At 46.3% G+C, this 18,760-nt stretch overlaps 1 protein-coding gene across 1 annotated transcript in view; it reads right to left on the bottom strand.

Annotated features, from left to right (window-relative positions):
• Positions 1 to 14,884, bottom strand: part of LOC144501411 (cyclin-dependent kinase-like 2) — a 54,470-nt gene extending 39,586 nt beyond the window's left edge. The window contains exons 1-3 of the mRNA XM_078225141.1: positions 14,717 to 14,884; positions 1,759 to 1,953; positions 853 to 1,031 (exon numbers count right to left, since the gene is read on the bottom strand). Coding sequence (XP_078081267.1) covers positions 853 to 1,031; positions 1,759 to 1,953; positions 14,717 to 14,884 — 542 coding nt within the window. The remainder of the gene's footprint in view (positions 1 to 852; positions 1,032 to 1,758; positions 1,954 to 14,716) is intronic.
• Positions 14,885 to 18,760: the final 3,876 nt, after the last annotated feature.

Here is an 18,760-nt window from a genome sequence, read left to right as displayed (position 1 = left end):
GAGCAAAGACACAATAAAATGGATTCAAGGTACAGATGAATCCTGATCTAATTGAATGGTGGAATAGACTTGAGAGGCTGAATAACCTTCTACTGTTGTAAAGAAAAAAGAACAAAGAAAATTACAGCACAGGAACAGGCCCTTCGGCCCTCCAAGCCTGCACCGACCATGCTGTCCGACTGAACTAAAACCCCCTACCCTTCCGGGTGCCGTATCCCTCCATTCCCAATCTATTCATGTATTTGTCAAGATGCCCCTCAAAAGTCACTATCGTATCTGCTTCCACTACTTCCCCAGGCAGCGAGTTCCAGACACCCACTACTCACTGTGTAAAAAACTTGCCTCATACATCTCCTTTAAACTTTGCCCCTCACACCTTAAACCTGTGCCCCCTAGTAATTGACTCTTCCACCCTGGGAAAAAGCTTCTGACTATCCACTCTGTCCATGCCCCTCATAATCTTGTAGATTTCTATCAGGTCGCTCCTCAACGTCCATCGCTCCAGTGAGAACAAACCAAGTTTCTCCAACCTCTCCTCATAGCTAATGCCCTCCATACCAGGCAACATCCTGGTAAATCTTTTCTGTACCCTCTCCAAAGCCTCCACATCCTTCTGGTAGTGTGGCGACCAGAATTGAACACTATATTCCAAGTGAGGCCTAACTAAGGTTCCATGAAGCTATGTTTGTTCATTTGGTATCTGTCCCCTCCCTCCAGCTGCACTCCTTTGATCTAAATGCTGAGCAAGATAAAGAAAGAGAGGCAGAAAGCGAGAATGTGGTCGGTGTTTTGGACAGTGGTTGTTTAAGAGTGATCTCCTCGCTCAGAGTGTTAGCCAGCTGGAATACTTACTTGCCGTACTTGGTATCTCCGACCAAGAGTTCAGGGGGCCGATACCAGCGGGTTGCCACATAATCGGTGTAAATCTCCCCTGGGGCTGCAAGTGTTCGCGCAAAACCAAAATCACACAACTTAACAGCCCCAGAGTGAGACACCAGTATATTCTCTGGTTTAATATCACGGTGAATGATCTGGAAGCAAACAGATGGTAGTTTAAACAGGCGGAGTACTCCAGTAGCTCATTATTCCACTGTCGCTCCCTCAGATATCTATCTGCCCAACTCCCCCTTCAACACCTGCACACGGTTTACTTCACTGGGTAGACTTCACTCCTCACGGTCAATTGGTCAAACTGAAGCATGTTCCAGTTTTAAACTTGAATTGATGTCATCTGTGATAACCTCAGAATGTGTGAATGTATAAAAATCAAATCCAGATAGAGGTAGTGGGTTTGAAGGAGCTGCCTTAGGAGCCTTGGTGAGTTCCTGCAGTGCATCTTGTAGATGGTCCACACGGCTGCTACTGTGCGTTGGTGGTGGAGGGAGTGAATGTTAAGGGGGTGGATGGGGTGTCAATTAGGCGGTCGCTTTGTCCTGGGTGGTGTCGAGCTTCTTGAGAGTTGTTGGAGCCGCACCCATCCAGGCAAGTGGGAGTATTCCATCACACTCCTGACTTGTACCTTGTAGATGGTGGACAGGCTTTGGGGAGTCAGGAGGTGAGTTAGTTTGCACATTGTGAGAGGGATTGAGTGTTACTTTAATTAACCTACTGATTATACTGAGTGTAACAGAAGAGTTCACTGATTATTCTGAATGATGTGTGTTTTGTTTGCAAAGATTGATTTTGACCAGTTTTGCCTGTTTTCAGACCGAATCCTCTCTAATGAAGATTGAGAGAACAGTGAGACACCACACTCACATTGTGGCTGTGACAGAATGTCATTCCTCGCAGGATCTGAATCAGATATTTCCGAACTTTGTCGTACTCTAATCCATTTGGGGACTGCTCCAGATCATCCAGTACCGTGTGGTCCACAAACTCGAAAATCAGGTACCAGCGTTTCTTCCTCTTGCACACTTCCAGCAGATTGACCAAGTTCTCATGTCGAAGTTGCTGAGAAGACAAGAAGGAAAAAGAGATCGGTTTCTCCTGAACTCTTTGCAGGTTTCCGGGAAAACTCTGGAATTTTCTCACAGCTACACGTAATGTGCAACAAGTGAAGAGGGCACGTGTCTAAGAAAAGAGGATATCTCCAGGGTGACTAAAGATAGGTAATAACTGTCCTTCCCACACTATCCACATATAGACACAAAACAAATACAGAATACAATAAAGGTATAAAAAGTGTTATGAAGATCACACTTTATTCCATTTGGATAAAGCAGTTCTGTCATCACGCATTTCATGATTTTTTTCTGTGAAAATGAAATAAAGAATTATTAATTTACAGCCCAGAGAGAGGCCATTCAGCCCATAATAGATGTCTAAGTCACCAGTGAAATCCTTTGGGAGGCATCCATGCCAGATTCATTATCCTTCTTGAGCTCCTTACACTTTCTAGAAAGTTGGCCAATCCATTGTCTCTCATTTCCCTTTCTATGTCCTTTATCATAATGGTCTCACTCTCTGCTCCTTCTTTGAGCAAATGTCCAGGAAAGTCTAACTGAAGCATGTGAGTTGGCCAAAGGGCATTTGAAAAGCACTCACACACAATTGAAAGTTAGAGCAGATAAAAATGCTAAAGCTCGCAACGTCGTCATTGGAGGTGGTGATGGTGTTACTTGTCGCTGGTAGACCGTTAAAAGCAAGGTTCACTCGACCTCATCAAATCAAAAAGAAACTCAATGATGTAAATGATCTCAGGAGCTCTCCAACAGGATGAAAAATCAGCGTGTGTGTCACGTTGATAAGTTAAAGCAATATAATGACAGGGGTGATAGTCAGGACAGGAGTTTATTCGCAGTGGTTAAAAAATGTAGCGAGTGAAATAAAAATATCAGAACACTCTGAGAATAAATCAGGAGCCACAAATTCTAACGTCAACCCTCCAATCATCAGTTTGGGTAAGACAGATATATTTTAAAAATATCTTCCAGAAAACTGTCCCGGTGACAAATGAAAACTGTTACAAACTCATAAACCAATTTGTGTGGATAGGCCAGGAGAAAGGTCTTTCTCAACACATGACGGCAATGTGGGGGATGCGTCACCCATAATGCAACATCCTTACAGACTCAATCCAGAGAGGATAGACCGAGTGAGGGAAGCAATCAAGTTTGTGATGGAAAATGACCTTGTTGAACCCACGCACCCCAGACATTCTCTCTTCCGCCTTCTTCCATCCGGATAAAGATACTAAAGTCTGAGGTCACGTACCAACCGACTCAAGAACAGCTTCTTCCCTGCTGCTGTCAGACTTTTGAATGGACCTACCTTGCATTAAGTTGATCTTTCTCTACAACCTAGCTATGACTGTAACATTACATTCTGCACCCTCTCCTTTCCTTCTCTATGAACGGTATGCTTTGTCTGTATAGTGCACAAGAAACAATAATTTTCACTGTATACCAATACATGTGACAATAATAATTTTTTTAAAAGAGTCACAGTAACTGGAGGTCACCTATTGTAATGGTACTGCACCCAGGTTGGTCCCAGCAATTAGACAGTGATTATCATCAGAGTCAATGCGATTTCAAAGCCAGATTCACATCCAATTTCACGATTGGAAGATGGTAGTGAGGAGGTTAGGCAGGCCATGTTCATTACTAAAATGTATTTATTGAAGGGATATTGGCAAGTTCAATTAATCGACACAGCCAAAGAAATATCACCTTTCCTAACCCTGTGTGGATTTTATTAATGTAAAGTCATGCCTTTCAGAATATAAATAAACCAGAAAGTTCTGAAGGATTAAGCAGCCAGGTTGTTGAAGGGTGGGTGATGTCACTGTGGGGTATATATTGACGATTTGGTAGTGTTTAGCTAAACCTGGAACAAACATTTACAACATCTGCACAAATTGTTTGATTGGTTACAATGCGCCAATTTGGTCATAAACTTGGCAAAAAGTTAATTTGCCAAAGCGAAAGGAATTTGCTTTGGTCAGGCTGTGTGACAGGGCCTAGAAACTCCCAGAGGGCCTAGAAACTCCCAGAGGGCCGAGAAATTTGAACAGACAAAGAAGTGTCAAAGTACTTTTGAGAACTTGAAAGCTGTGCAGACTACCACACCAGCTTTAGTTGCACCAAATTATACTAAACCATTTAAACTGTAAGAAGTCTCACAACACCAGGTTAAAGTCCAACAGGTTTATTTGGAATCACGAGCTTTCGAAGCGCTGCTCCTTCATCAGGTTATCAATGCTCCAAAAGCTTGTGATTCCAAATAAACCTGTTGGACTTTAACCTGGTGTTGTGAGACTTCTTACTGTGCCCACCCCAGTCCAACGCCGGCATCTCCACATCATGGCCACATTTAAGCTGGCACTTGCTGGCAGTGACGTGTGTGTTGGTGCAGCTTCAGTACAGGAGGACCAGGTGCGGATCGTCTGTTACTTCTTTCGAAAGTTAAATTCTTCCCAGCAGAAATATTCAACTGTGGAAAAAGATGTGTTCACTCCATAACATTTTGAAATCTACACATCCTAAAATTCCACAGTGATTGTTATTTATACAGACATAAGCTTTTAACCTTTCTGACATAGTTTCATATTAAAAATCAAGCTATTTTGTTGGCGTTTAGTGCTACAACTAAACCATAAAAGTCATTCTCTCAGTGAGAAGAGACAAGAGAGAAAACGCTGGAAAATCTCAGCAGGTCTGGCAGCATCTGTAAGGAGAGAAAAGAGCTGACGTTTCGAGTCCAGATGACCCTTTGTCAAAGGTTTCAGATTCCAGCATCCGCAGTAATTTGCTTTGATGCAATATCATCCTCAATGTTTTATCAAAAGTAAATGTGGAGGAACTGGGGTGCTGTGATCAGAATGGATTTGTGTAGAATATGATTTTTATGCAAAAGTCCTTGTATATTTGATGTAAATACACTGTTTCTGATAGAGTAAAATCTGTACAAACAGAAACAGCGGCTGGAATTTTACCGGCACGCCGGGTGGGCCAGGTTCGGAGAACGGCATTCTCCGTTGGCCTCGGGCGGGATTGTACAAAACTCGGGCGGACGTGTCGGTAAAATTCCACCCAGTGGGAAGAAGCGATTGCAATCGAAAATAAAACTGCTTCTCAAAGGTGCCCTTTCATTTCTTTTTCTGGGAGGAAGTGGTAGCAACAAAATATAACTTTAAGTTTAATTTATATTTATATTTGTATGTTAAAAAAAGGTACGATGTGGAGATGCCGGCGTTGGACTGGGGTAAACACAGTAAGAAGTCTCACAACACCAGGTTAAGGTCTTGGTTTATTTGGTAGCAAAAGCCACTAGCTTTCGGAGCGCTGCTTCTTCGTCAGGTGAGTGGGAGTTCTGTTCACAAACAGGGCATATAAAGACACAATCTCAATTTACATGAATAATGTTTGGTATGCAAGTCTTACAGGTAATCAAGTCTTAAAGCACTCCGAAAGCTAGTGGCTTTTGCTACCAAATAAACCTGTTGGACTTTACCCTGGTGTTGTGTGACTTCCTACTGTGAAAAAAGGTACAACAGGGCTTCAGTTTCATTTAGTCGGGTGCGATTCCCAGCTTGGGTCACTGTCTGTGGGGAGTTTGCACGTTCTCCCCACGTCTGCGTGGGTTTCCTCCGGGTGCTCCGGTTTCCTCCCACAGTCCGAAAGACGTGCTGGTTAGGGTGCATTGGCCATGCTAAATTCTCCCTCAGTGTTACCCGAACAGGCGCTGGAATGTGGCGACTGGGGGATTTTCACAGTAACTTCATTGCACGGTTAATGTAAGCCTAATTGTGATACTAATAAATAAACTTTAAACTAGTTTTTTTGTGAGCTTGATGTTGGGATGTCTGGAGGGTCTCCTCGTCAGGTTTCCTGGACTTGTTTGTATAAATGCATTTTTAATGAGGTTTCGCGACCCTCGTTGGTCTGCGGCATTCTCTTTCCGGGGGGCAGTTGGGGCTGGGTCACTGAATATATTCGAGGCTGAGTTAGACAGATCTTTGATCGACACGGGAGTTGAGGCTTATCAGGGGACAGACAGGAAAGTGGAGTCAAGGCTACAATCAGATCAGCCATGATCTGGAATTTCTTCAGCCAGAGGGTGGTGAATCTGTGGAACTCTTTGCTGCAGAAGGCTGTGGAGGCCGGGTCATTGAGTGTCTTTAAGACAGAGATAGATAGGTTCTTGATTAATAAGGGGATCAGGGGTTATGGGGAAAAGGCAGGAGAATGGGGATGAGAAAAATATCAGCCATGATTGAATGGCGGAGCAGACTCGATGGGCCGAGTGGCCTAGTTCTGCTCCTATTTTTTACGCTCGGTCAGGATGTGTGGAGAGAAAAGACGAGCTTAACATCCATGTCTCTGACCTCCATCAGAATTAAGCAATAGGCCAAAATTGAAACTCAACATCCTTTCCTATTTTCTCTTTATCAATTGGATTTTCACACTCTTTTTCTCAATTGGAAGTTATGTATCTCTTTATCATAGAATCCATAGAATCCCTACAGTACAGAACGAGGCCATTTGGCCCATCGAGTCTGTACTGATCACAATCCCATCCAGGCCCGATTTCCCCCAACCCCATGCATTTACCCCACTAATCCCCCTGACACTAGGGTCAATTTAGCATGGCCAATCAACCTAACCCACACGTCTTTGGAGTGGGAGGAAACCGGAGCACCCGGAGGAAACCCATGCAGACAAAGGGAGAACGTGCAAACTCCACACAGACAGTGACCCGAGGCTGGAATTGAACCCGGGTCCCTGGTGCTGTGAGGCAGCAGTGCTAACCCACTGTGCCACCGTGCTGCCCCGGATTACCGGATTTTGTTATCTGTCTCGCTGTCAATGGGGTGAGAATGCCGGCTCTCACTAACAATGAGTGAGCGTTCTGTTATTTGTTCCAGATTGGAGGCAGAATTAGGTGCCTAGGAAAGTTTAATAAGCAGCTCGGAAACCAATCGCCGCCTTTGTGTTCAGATTAATGTGACAAATTCTGAATTTATAAGATATATTTTTGGAAATATCAACATCGTAGCCAAGAAATCTCCAGTTCCCAAGATGGTGAAGGATGAAATGTAGAGTGGCTGAGGTGAATAGTTTAGATATGATGTGAGGAGGATTGTTTGGAACAGCAACATGGTTTAGAGAAGTTGGGCTGAATGGCCTGTCTGTTGCAACGATGGAGAACAAAATTTCCCAACTCCTGAATTAGAATCAGTGCCCTTCAAACAGAGCAAATAAACTGAAGCAGATCTGAAAGCCCTTAATCAGTACAGACACCAAACTTTATCGGCAGGCAAACTGCATTCCAAAGCTTGTCCAGGCTTGTCCAGAGGATCAAGAACACTTTAAACAAAGAGACTAAAATAACTTCAACAACACATTAACAAACAAGATCGTTAAAACTACTGCAGAGTGCCGTTACATAACAACCGATGAAGTGAATTCAACTGGACTATAACACTTATTAACAGAAGGAAAGGTTAAATTCATTATATCCAGCTGCCTTCAATTAACATCTTCATTTTCTTTCCACATCTGACATCTTCAGATTCATCGAATCGTTCGGTCCAGAAGGCGGTCATTTGATTCATTGGGCGAGATTTTACAGCTTCGCTCGAGCGAGACCGGAAATTCCCGCCCAAGGCCAACGGACATTTCTGTTGTCCGCCCCTAGGATCCTAGAAGAATCATAGAATCCCTACAGTACAGAAAGAGGCCATTCGGCCCATCGAGTCTGCACCGACCACAATCCCACCCAGGCCCTACCCCCATATCCCTACATATTTTACCCGCTAATCCCTCTAATCTACGCATCCCAAGACACTAAGGGGCAATTTTTTTTTAGCATGGCCAATCAACCTAACCCACACATCTTTGAACTGTGGGAGGAAACCGGAGCACCCGGAGGAAACCCACGCAGACACGGGGAGAATGTGCAAACTCCACACAGACAGTGGCCCAAGCCGGGAATCGAACCCAGGTTCCTGGAGCTGTGAAGCAGCAGTGCTAACCACTGTGCTACCGTGCCGCCCCGGTCCGATTCCGTGGTGGGCGGGGTGGTAGAATTCTGGCGATTCTGTTTGTACCAGCTCTTTGAGGAACTTATCAACTGATTGTTTGTATAACTTATTAGCGAGAACATTACAACAACAACCTGTCCTGGTCCCCCCCATGCCGACACTATAATTAAGAAAGCCCACCAAAGCCTCTATTTTCTCAGAAGACGAAGGAAATTTGGCACGTCAGCTATGACTTTCACCAACTTTTACCGATGCACCATAGAAAGCATTCTTTCTGGTTGTATCACAGCTTGGTATGGGCTCCTGCTCTGGCCAAGGCCGCAAGGAACTACAAAAGGTCGTGAATGTAGCCCAATCCATCACACAAACCAGCCTCCCATCCACTGACTCTGTCTACACTTCCCGCTGCCTCGGCAAAGCAGCCAGATTAATTAAGGACCCCACGCACCCCGGACATTCTCCCTTCCACCTTCTTCCATCGGGAAAAAGATACAAAAGTCTGAGGTCACGTACCAACCGACTCAAGAACAGCTTCTTCCCTGCTGCTGTCAGACTTTTGAATGGACCTACCTCGCATGAAGTTGATCTTTCTCTACACCCTAGCTATGACTGTAACGTAACATTCTGTACTCTCTGAACATTATGCTCTGTATAGAGCGCAAGAAATAATATTTTTCACTGTATGTTAATACGTGACAATAATAAATCAAATCAAACATTATTGAGCAGGATTAATATTTAGTATCTAAATTTCTATTTGAAACATTATTCCTAAACCCGTCAAATTTGCTTTGAGAAGCTGAGATGAGGATGATTTTCTTTCTCTCAAAGTGGGTCGTTAGTCTTTGGAATTCTCTCCCTTCACCCCCAGAGAGCAGTGTGGGCCGTGGGTCACTGAATATATTCAAGGCTGAGTTAGGGGGGTTTTTGATCGAGAAAGGAATCGATGGTTATGGAGAGACGGAGGAGAAAGTGAAGTTAAGGCTATTTCAGATCGGCTATGATCTTATTGAAGGACTCAATGGACTGAATGGCCACCTCCTGCTCCTATTAAATCTGAGGTTTTTACGCTCTCTCTCTCCACCTTTTAAATATCTCAAAACCTGCTTGAAGTGTCCTCGCTGTTTTAATCTTTAAACGCAGTAGCTGAGTTAGGCACAGATTTCACAACCAATAAAGTGGGGCGGCACGGCGGCACAATGGTCAGCACTGCTGCCTCACAGCGCCAGGGACCCGGGTTCAATTCACAGCTTGGGTCACTGTCTGTGTGGAGTTTGCACGTTCTCCCCGTGTCTGCGTGGGTTTCCTCCGGGTGCTCCGGTTTCCTCCCACAGTCCGAAGATGTGCGGGTTAGTTTAGGTTGTTTGGCCATGCTGAATTGCCCCTTTGTGTTCCGGGCTGTGTATGTTAGAGGGATTAGCAAGGTAAATATGTGGGGTTTTGAGGTTGGGCCTGGGTGGTTGGTGTGGTCGGTGCAGCCTCGATGGGCTGAATGGCCTCCTTCTGCACTGTCCGGATTCTATGATTCTGTGAAAGTGATTCTGACCAGATTCAGTATTTTTGTGATCTTTACTGAGGGATATACATGGGCCACGACAACAGGAATTACACCCCTGCTCTTCTCCAATACAGACAGAGCAAACAGGGCCTTGGTTTAACATCTTGTCTGAAAGACTGAACCGTAACAGTGCAGCACTTTGATTTAACCCCAAACATCAGCCAGAGCAGAGGTGCAGTCTCAATTTAATATCTCACCTGAGATACAGCAACTCCAACAATGCAACACCTCCTCAGAACATACTGATCCTCCAATAGCACTCCCTCAGTACTGACCCTCTGACAGTGCAGCACTCCCTCAGTACTGTCCCTCTGACAGTGCGGCACTCCCTCAGTACTGACCCTCTGACAGTGCGGCACTCCCTCAGTACTGACCCTCTGACAGTGCAGCACTCCCTCAGTACTGTCCCTCTGACAGTGCGGCACTCCCTCAGTACTGACACTCTGACAGTGCAGCACTCCCTCAGTACTGACCCTCTGACAGTGCAGCACTCCCTCAGTACTGACGCTCTGACAGTGCGGCACTCCATCAGTACTGACCCTCTGACAGTGCGGCACTCCCTCAGTACTGACCCTCTGACAGTGCGGCACTCCCTCAGTACTGACCCTCTGACACTACGGCACACCCTCAGTACTGACCCTCTGACAGTGCAGCACTCCCTCAGTACTGACCCTCTGACAGTGCGGCACTCCATCAGTACTGACCCTCTGACAGTGCAGCACTCCCTCAGTACTGACCCTCTGACAGTGCAGCACTCCCTCAGTACTGACCCTCTGACAGTGCAGCACTCCCTCAGTACTGACCCTCTGACAGTGCAGCACTCCCTCAGTACTGACCCTCTGACAGTGCGCCACTCCCTCAGCACTGACCCTCTGACAGTGCGGCACTCCCTCAGTACTGACCCCTGACAGTGCGGCACTCCCTCAGTACTGACCCTCTGACAGTGTGGCACTCCCTCAGTACTGACCCTCTGACAGTGCGGCACTCCCTCAGTACTGACCCTCTGACAGTGCAACACTCCCTCAGTACTGACCCTCTGACAGTGTGGCACTCCCTCAGTACTGACCCTCTGACAGTGCGGCACTCCCTCAGTACTGACCCTCTGACAGTGCAGCACTCCCTCAGTACTGACCCTCTGACAGTGCAGCACTCCCTCAGTACTGACCCTCTGACAGTGCAACACTCCCTCAGTACTGACCCTCTGACAGTGCAGCACTCCCTCAGTACTGACCTTCTGACAGTGCGGCACTCCCTCAGTACTGACCCTCTGACAGTGCGGCACTCCCTCAGTACTGACCCTCTGACAGTGCGGCACTCCCTCAGTACTGACCCTCTGACAGTGCGGCACTCCCTCAGCACTGACCCTCTGACAGTGCGGCACTCCCTCAGCACTGACCCTCTGACAGTGCAGCACTCCCTCAGTACCTCTCCAAGAGTATTAGCCTGGCTATGAGCTCAGGTCCTGAAAGACACTTGAATCCGCTGTTTTCTGACTTTGTGAGATTGAACCATGGCCGACACGAGTCACACATTGGTTGGGTTTAAAAAAGAATGGGCAATAAATGTGACATTTCCAGCATCGCCCAGATGACCAAGACCTTCATAGAATGGCTACAGTGCAGAAAGAGGCCATTCGGCCCATTGAGTCTGCAACAACAATCGCACCCAGGTCCTATCCCTGTGACCCCACATATTGACCCTGCTAATCTCCTGACACTAAGAGGCCATTTACACGGCCAATCCACCTAACCTGCACATCTTTGGAGTGTGGGGGGGAAAGCGGAGCACCCGGAGGAAACCCACGCAGACACGGGGAGAACGTGCAGACTCCGCACAGACAGTGACCCGAGGTCGGAATTGAACCCAGGTCCCTGGTGCTGTGAGGCTGCAGCGCTAACCACTGTGCCGCCGTGCCAAATCTTGTAACATGTTCCATGAAGATTTTAGGTCACACTTTTATGTCAACACTTAACTTGCTATGAAAACTTTTAGAATGAAGATCTTGCATGTAAACACTTGCCTATCACTTGATGGCGGACACCGGTCGGTCAGTGATCCTGTGAACTGGTCTATTCCACTCAGCAATCTCACATTTTTAATACTAAAACCTATAGTTCTCAACTGAACAGCTCAATGTTCAGGATATAGACATGGTTCACCAAATTAATTGTTCTGTTAGTCAAGGGCTAAATAAATACTTGGCAATTCAAACTTCTGGCTTGACTTGATATCAGAAAAGAGCAGAAGAGTATAATGTTCCATATCATCTTTGTATGTCCTGCTTACGTCAGTCAGTGATACTGGCAGCAGTAATTATAGAACAATAGGCTGTTTTCCAATACTTAGAAACAGATACAAGGTGCATAATCTTTTCACAACAAGTGCATGAGGAGCTTTGTCCATTCATCTCAGAACAGTGCTTAAATATCATGTGAATGTTAGATAAATGTCTTCTGTAACCGCTGCAGAGCTGGCGTTATCTTTGTGCCATTCTCTGCAGAATCATTCATATTTCAAAATTAATTGCCACACAGTCAGGTAAGTATTCCTTTACATCAGTCATTATGATAACTCATCACCAGAATCAATCAACTTAACCCAAAGCAGTAAACAAACATGTCCCTCCCTTCCTAAAAAGAAACCTCAGCTTTGATAATATGAAGTTGATATTGTAGAAGAGAGTTTAACATTTGATATACCTGTCCTGTCCTGGATAGTATGACTGGGTGAGAATTATTTGCTACAATTAGCCCATCACCTCAATTGCAATTAGTTGATAGCCCTGTAATCTCCTTCTCATATTAATTATTGATTTTTTGTACACTACTAAGATTTTTGTATTTATATATTCCATCAGCCCATCCTGCAGAAATTCCATCCCATTTTGAATTGCAGTGGACTGTCTGAACACGGAGACACACAGCAGGTAACACGCTCGCAGGAATGTTCCAGACACAATAAGTGAATGTATGGCCAGTAAGATCACCTGTGGAGGGAAGGGTGGTAGCTGAGGGACTGGGATAGCAAGATTTAACCACAAATTTCTAGCTTATTTATTAATGTCACAAGTAGGCTTACATTAACACTGCAATGAAGTTACTGTGAAAATCCTCCAGTCGCCACACTCCAGCACCTGTTCGGGTTACACTGAAGGAGAATTTAGCACGGCCAATGCACCTAACCAGTACATCTTTCGGAGTGTGGAAGGAAACCGGAGCACCCGGAGGAAACCCACGCAGACACGGGGAGAACGTGCAAACTCCGCACAGACAGTGACCCAAGCCGGGAATTGAACCCAGGTCCCTGGTGCTGTGAGGCAGCAGTGCTAACCACTGTGCCACTGTGCCACCCTTAAAATATGAATGTTAAAAATAAAGAATATGAATTTGTTTTAAACGTTAACCAGAGCAGAGGTGCAGCCTCAGTTTAATATCTCACCTGAGATACAGCAACTCCAATAATGCAACACCTCCTCAGAACATACTGACCCTCCAATAGCACTCCCTCAGTACTGACCCTCTGACAGTGCCGCACTCCCTCAGTACTGACCCTCTGACAGTGCAGCACTCCCTCAGTACTGACCCTCTGACAGTGCGGCACTCCCTCAGTACTGACCCTCTGACACTACGGCACTCCCTCAGTACTGACCCTCTGACAGTGCGGCACTCCCTCAGTACTGACCATCTGACAGTGCAGCACTCCCTCAGTACTGACCCTCTGACAGTGCAGCACTCCCTCAGTACTGACCCTCTTACAGTGCCGCACTCCCTCAGTACTGACCCTCTGACACTACGGCACTCCCTCAGTACTGACCCTCTGACAGTGCGGCACTCCCTCAGTACTGACCCTCCAATAGCTCTCTCTCAGTACTGACCCTCTGACAGTGTAGCACTCCCTCGATACTGTCCCTCTGACAGTGCGGCACTCCCTCATTACTGACCCTCGAACAGTGCAGCACTCCCTCAGTACTGACCATCTGACAGTGCGGCACTCCCTCAGTACTGACCCTCTGACACTACGGCACTCCCTCAGTACTGACCCTCTGACAGTGCGGCACTCCCTCAGTACTGACCATCTGACAGTGCAGCACTCCCTCAGTACTGAACCTCTGACAGTCCCTCGAGACTGTGCTTCATCACAGGTTTCGTGCTCGCATTGTGGAGTGTGAGGTATTAGCTGTGTCCCAGTAAAATTCACAGTTGGAAATGTAGAATTACATCATATTTACAGAACAGAATCTGGCCATTTAGTCCATCATTATGCTCCCAAAGACCTTCCTCCCACCCCCTTCACCTCATCGGTCGTTATTACAGCAATTTGAGATTTGCTTTTAACCAAGTTATATCTTTGCTCTCAGGCAGATTAGTTACGGTGAATATTTTAGATGTATTTAGAGTGAGGCTGGCACTTGTGACAGAGAGGAAGGGCAGGAGATGCTGATAGGTCATGATGGAGAATGTACATCAACACCAGAGGGACCAGCTGAGCTGAATGATGGTGTTTCTGCGCTCCAAGTAATTCTCGGCAACAAGACTTGTTCCAATTCAATGTCTCTTTATGCCCACAAAAAGGAATAATTACCTTTTTTCTGTTCAGCTCATGATGGTTTAATGCTAACTATTACTTTCAATTTCTTTCTTATCTTGTACTGGCTAAATCTCCATGGTTCCTGGCAGTTAATGAAGGTTGTTCCTCAGTGCTTCTTCAATTCTTCGCCAATGAGATGGAGAGTCGGTCTATTAACAATGATGGGGTGTAAGTGTTGATAGATGTGCGTTTTGGGTGGATTGGCCATGCTAAATTGACCCTTAGTGTCAAGGGGATTAGCAGGGTAAATATGTGGGGTTATGGGGATAGGGCCTGGGTGGGATTGTTGTCAGTGCAGTCTCGATGGGCCAAATGGCCCCCTTCTGCACTGTAGGGATTCCAGGATTCTATGAAGTGGCAGAATGTGCCAAATCAGCCATCAAGTTCTGGCAATCTGCAACTCACACTGCATCCCCTAATCCCCTGATTATCTGCCATTGTCTCGGCCGATGGGGGAAGTGGATCCAGAACCCCGTCACTCTCTGCCGGCTCATTCTGCCTTTGCATATCGCAGGAAAGTTGATCCTTTATTGCTGTCAGGTGGCTGTTGGTTATGGTCTGACATGTGGGAGGTAGCTTACCTTTAACAACCTAATTTCTCTCATGGCAATTTTTTTCACCATTTTGTCATCATCGTCCTCCAGGAATTTTTTGATGGCAACAATTCTTCCATTTTCTTTGTTCCTGCATTTTATTACAATTCCGTAACTCCCTTCTCCCACCAGCCCCAGGTGTTCGTACTTCTCCATGTGGATTCACATCAGTCTGTGGGCTGGAAGTAAAGCATTAAGATGCAACGTGACTTTAAAATATATTTTAGTTTTTTCTACAATGCAGTCAAGTACAAACCCAGCACTTTGCTTCATTTCTACGGGGTTAGAGTTGGAAAGCAGGGACGTTAAACTTTTAAAGCATGGTATCACAAAACAATTACTGGACAAGATGCAAAATAAAAGATTTACAAAGATGATATCCAGAACTGAGAACTTATAACTATCAGGAAAGATTGAACAAGTTGGGGCTTTTATCCACTGAAGGAAAAGGTTGAGGAATGACCTGATAGAGATCTGTAAAATGATGAAAATGTTCGATTGAGTAGATATGGAGATGGTTCCACATGTGGGGGAGATCAGAACTAGGGGGCCAAGAATATCAAATAGTCGCTAATAAATCCAGTCGTGAATTCAGGAGAAACTTCTTTACCCAGGGAGTGGGGAGAATGTGTGACTCGCTCCCACAGGGAATGGGGAAAATGTGGGACTCGCTCCCACAGGGAGTGGGGAGAATGTGGGACTCGCTCCCACAGGGAATGGGGAAAATGTGGGACTCGCTCCCACAGGGAGTGGGGAGAATGTGGGACTCACTCCCACAGGGAGTGGGGAGAATGTGGGACTCGCTCCCACGGGGAGTGGGGAGAATGTGGGACTCGCTCCCACAGGGAGTGGGGAGAATGTGGAACTCGCTCCCACGGGGAGTGGGGAGAATGTGGGACTCACTCCCACGGGGAGTGGGGAGAATGTGGCACTCACTCCCACAGGGAGTGGGGAGAATGTGGAAGTCACTCCCACGGGGAGTGGGGAGAATATGGCTCTCACTCCCACAGAAGTGAGTCCCACTCTCACATTCTCCCCACTCCCTGGGTAAAGAAGTTTCTCCTGAATTCACAAATGGATTTATTAGCGACTATTTGATATTGTTGACCCCCTAGTTCTGGTCTCCCCCACAAGTGGAACCATCTCCATATCTACTCAATCGAACATTTTCATCATTTTACAGATCCTATTAAATTCATCAACACTTCCAATGTGCCAACTCAGCCTTTGACCAATTGAGGAAGAGTATTGAAGACCAGGATCTCAAAGCCGAGACTGAGGTCAGGCTTTAGCTGGCAGCCGCGATTCCCCAATGCAATTTTTCAGGGACTGGACAACCTACAGCAGACACGTGAAAACCCAGAGAAATACCGCCAGCAGCGCTTTTGCTGCATTCACCAAATCTCGGTGCCAAGAAGGATGGTCTAATAGCAGCGCCCTCTCCCAGGTCAACACACCCAGCATCGAGGCGCCAATCACTCAAAACCAGTCCCGTTTGGCAGGATTGGACTCCCAAAGCAGCTGCTTTACCTGGAACTAGGTCATGGCAGGAGACTCCCAGGAGACGAGCAGAAACACTCCCCAAAGCATCTCCAAAGAGGTCAAACATCCCTGCTGACTCTGAGGAGACCCTGACTTGTAAGCAACCAAAATGGAGAAGGTTCATTAAGACACCAAACACGGAGAGAGACTTCATCAGGGACAGGAAGAGGTGAAGTTGGGGAATTGGAGGAAGCGCACAAACCTGCAAACAATCAGCTAACTGACCCTCTGAACACCACTAGCCCCACAGGCGACAGAATCTATAGATCACACACTGAACCTATCAGACATCTCAGAACCCAGCAAACCGGACTGGAAGCAAACCAGCCTCGATCCTGATGGACAGCCCAAGAAGAAAGAAAATGTAGCAGCCAACTGGTGCATAACATAGAAACTAGAAGCAGGAGGAGGCCATTCGGCCCTTCGAGCCTGCTCCACCATTCACTTTGATCATGGCTGATCATCAAATTCAATACCCTGATCCCCCCCTTCCTCCCATATCCCTTCATCCCTTTTGCCCCAAGAGCTATATTTAATTTCTTCTTGAAATCAGACAACGTTTTGGCCTCAACTACTTTCTGTGGGAGTGAATTACACGCATTCACCACCCTCTGGGTGAAGAAATTTCTCCTCACCTCAGTTCTAAAAGGTTTACCCCTTATCCTCAAACTATGACCCCCTAATTCTGGACTCCCCCATAAGCAACAATGTGAGACTGACCAGATTGTCATTTTGTTCCATTGTTTTATTTGTTCATCCGCTGGATATGGGCAACTGACTGGGCCATTGCCCTTGAGAAGGTGGCGTGAGCTGTCTTCTTGAACTGCTGTAGTCCATGTGGTGTAGGTACACCCACAGTGCTGTTAGGGAGGGAACTCCAGGATTTTGACCCAATGACAGGGAAGGATGGTGAGTGAATTACAGGGGAACTTTCAGTATTAATTACAAGTAGTTGCTGTTGTAATTAGCAGAAAAATTTAATATATTTGAATAAGATATGTAATTTAATCCATGCCTTGCTAAAAGAACAAAGAACAAAGAAGAACAAAGAACAATACAGCACAGGAACAGGCCCTTCGGCCCTCCAAGCCCGTGCCGCTCCCTGGTCCAAACTAGACCATTCTTTTGTATCCCTCCATTCCCACTCCCTTCATGTGGCTATCTAGATAAGTCTTAAACGTTCTCAGTGTGTCCGCCTCCACCACCTTGCCCGGCAGCGCATTCCAGGTCCCCACCACCCTGTGCGTAAAATATGTCCTTCTGATATCCGTGTTAAACCTCCCCCCCCTCACCTTGAACCTATGACCCCTCGTGAACGTCACCACCGACCTGGGAAAAAGCTTCCCAGCGTTCACCCTATCTATACCTTTCATAATTTTATACACCTCTATTAGGTCACCCCTCATCCTCTGTCTTTCCAGTGAGAACAACCCCAGTTTACCCAATCTCTCCTCATAACTAAGCCCTTCCATACCAGGCAACATCCTGGTAAACCTCCTCTGCACTCTGTCTAAAGCCTCCACGTCCTTCCGGTAGTGTGGTGACCAGAACTGGACGCAGTATTCCAGATGCGGCCGAACCAACGTTCTATGCAACCGCAACATCAGACCCCAACTTTTATACTCTATGCCCCATCCTATCAAGGCAAGCATGCCATGTGCCTTATTCACTACCTTCTCCACCTGTGACGTCACCTTCAAGGATCTGTGGACTTGCACACCCAGGTCCCTCTGCGTATCTACACCCTTTATGGTTCTGCCATTTATTGTATAGCTCCCCCTTACGTTAGTTCTACCAAAATGCATCATTTCGCATTCATCTGGATTGCACTCCATCTGCCATTTCTTTGCCCAAATTTCCAGCCTATCTATATCCTTTTGTAGCCTCTGACAATGTTCCTCACTATCTGCAAGTCCAGCCATTTTCGTATTGTCCGCAAACTTACTGATCACCCCAGTTACACCTTCTTCCAGATCGTTTATATAAATCACAAACAGAGCCCTGCGGTACACCACTAGTCACAGGCATCCAGCCGGAAAAAGACCCTTCCACTACCACCCTCTGTCTTCTGTGACCAAGCCAGTTCTCCACCCATCTAGCCACCTCCCCCTTTATCCCATGAGATCCAACCTTTTGCACCAACCTACCATGAGGAACTTTATCAAACGCCTTACTAAAGTCCATATAGACGACATCCACAGCCCTTTCCTCGTCAACCATTCTGGTCACTTCTTCAAAAAACTCCACCAGGTTAGTGAGGCATGACCTCCCTCTCACAAAACCATGCTGACTATCGTTAATGAGTTTATTCCTTTCTAAATGCGCATACATCCTATCTCTAAGAATCCTCTCCAACAACTTCCCTACCACGGACGTCAAGCTCACCGGCCTATAATTTCCTGGGTTATCCTTCCTACCCTTCTTAAGTAAAGGAACCACATTAGCTATCCTCCAATCCTCTGGGACCTCACCTGTGTCCAGTGACGAGAC

The sequence above is a fragment of the Mustelus asterias genome, chromosome 1 (genome assembly GCF_964213995.1).
Source record: "Mustelus asterias chromosome 1, sMusAst1.hap1.1, whole genome shotgun sequence".
NCBI lineage: Eukaryota > Metazoa > Chordata > Chondrichthyes > Carcharhiniformes > Triakidae > Mustelus > Mustelus asterias.
This window is presented reverse-complemented; position numbering and strand designations above follow the sequence as displayed.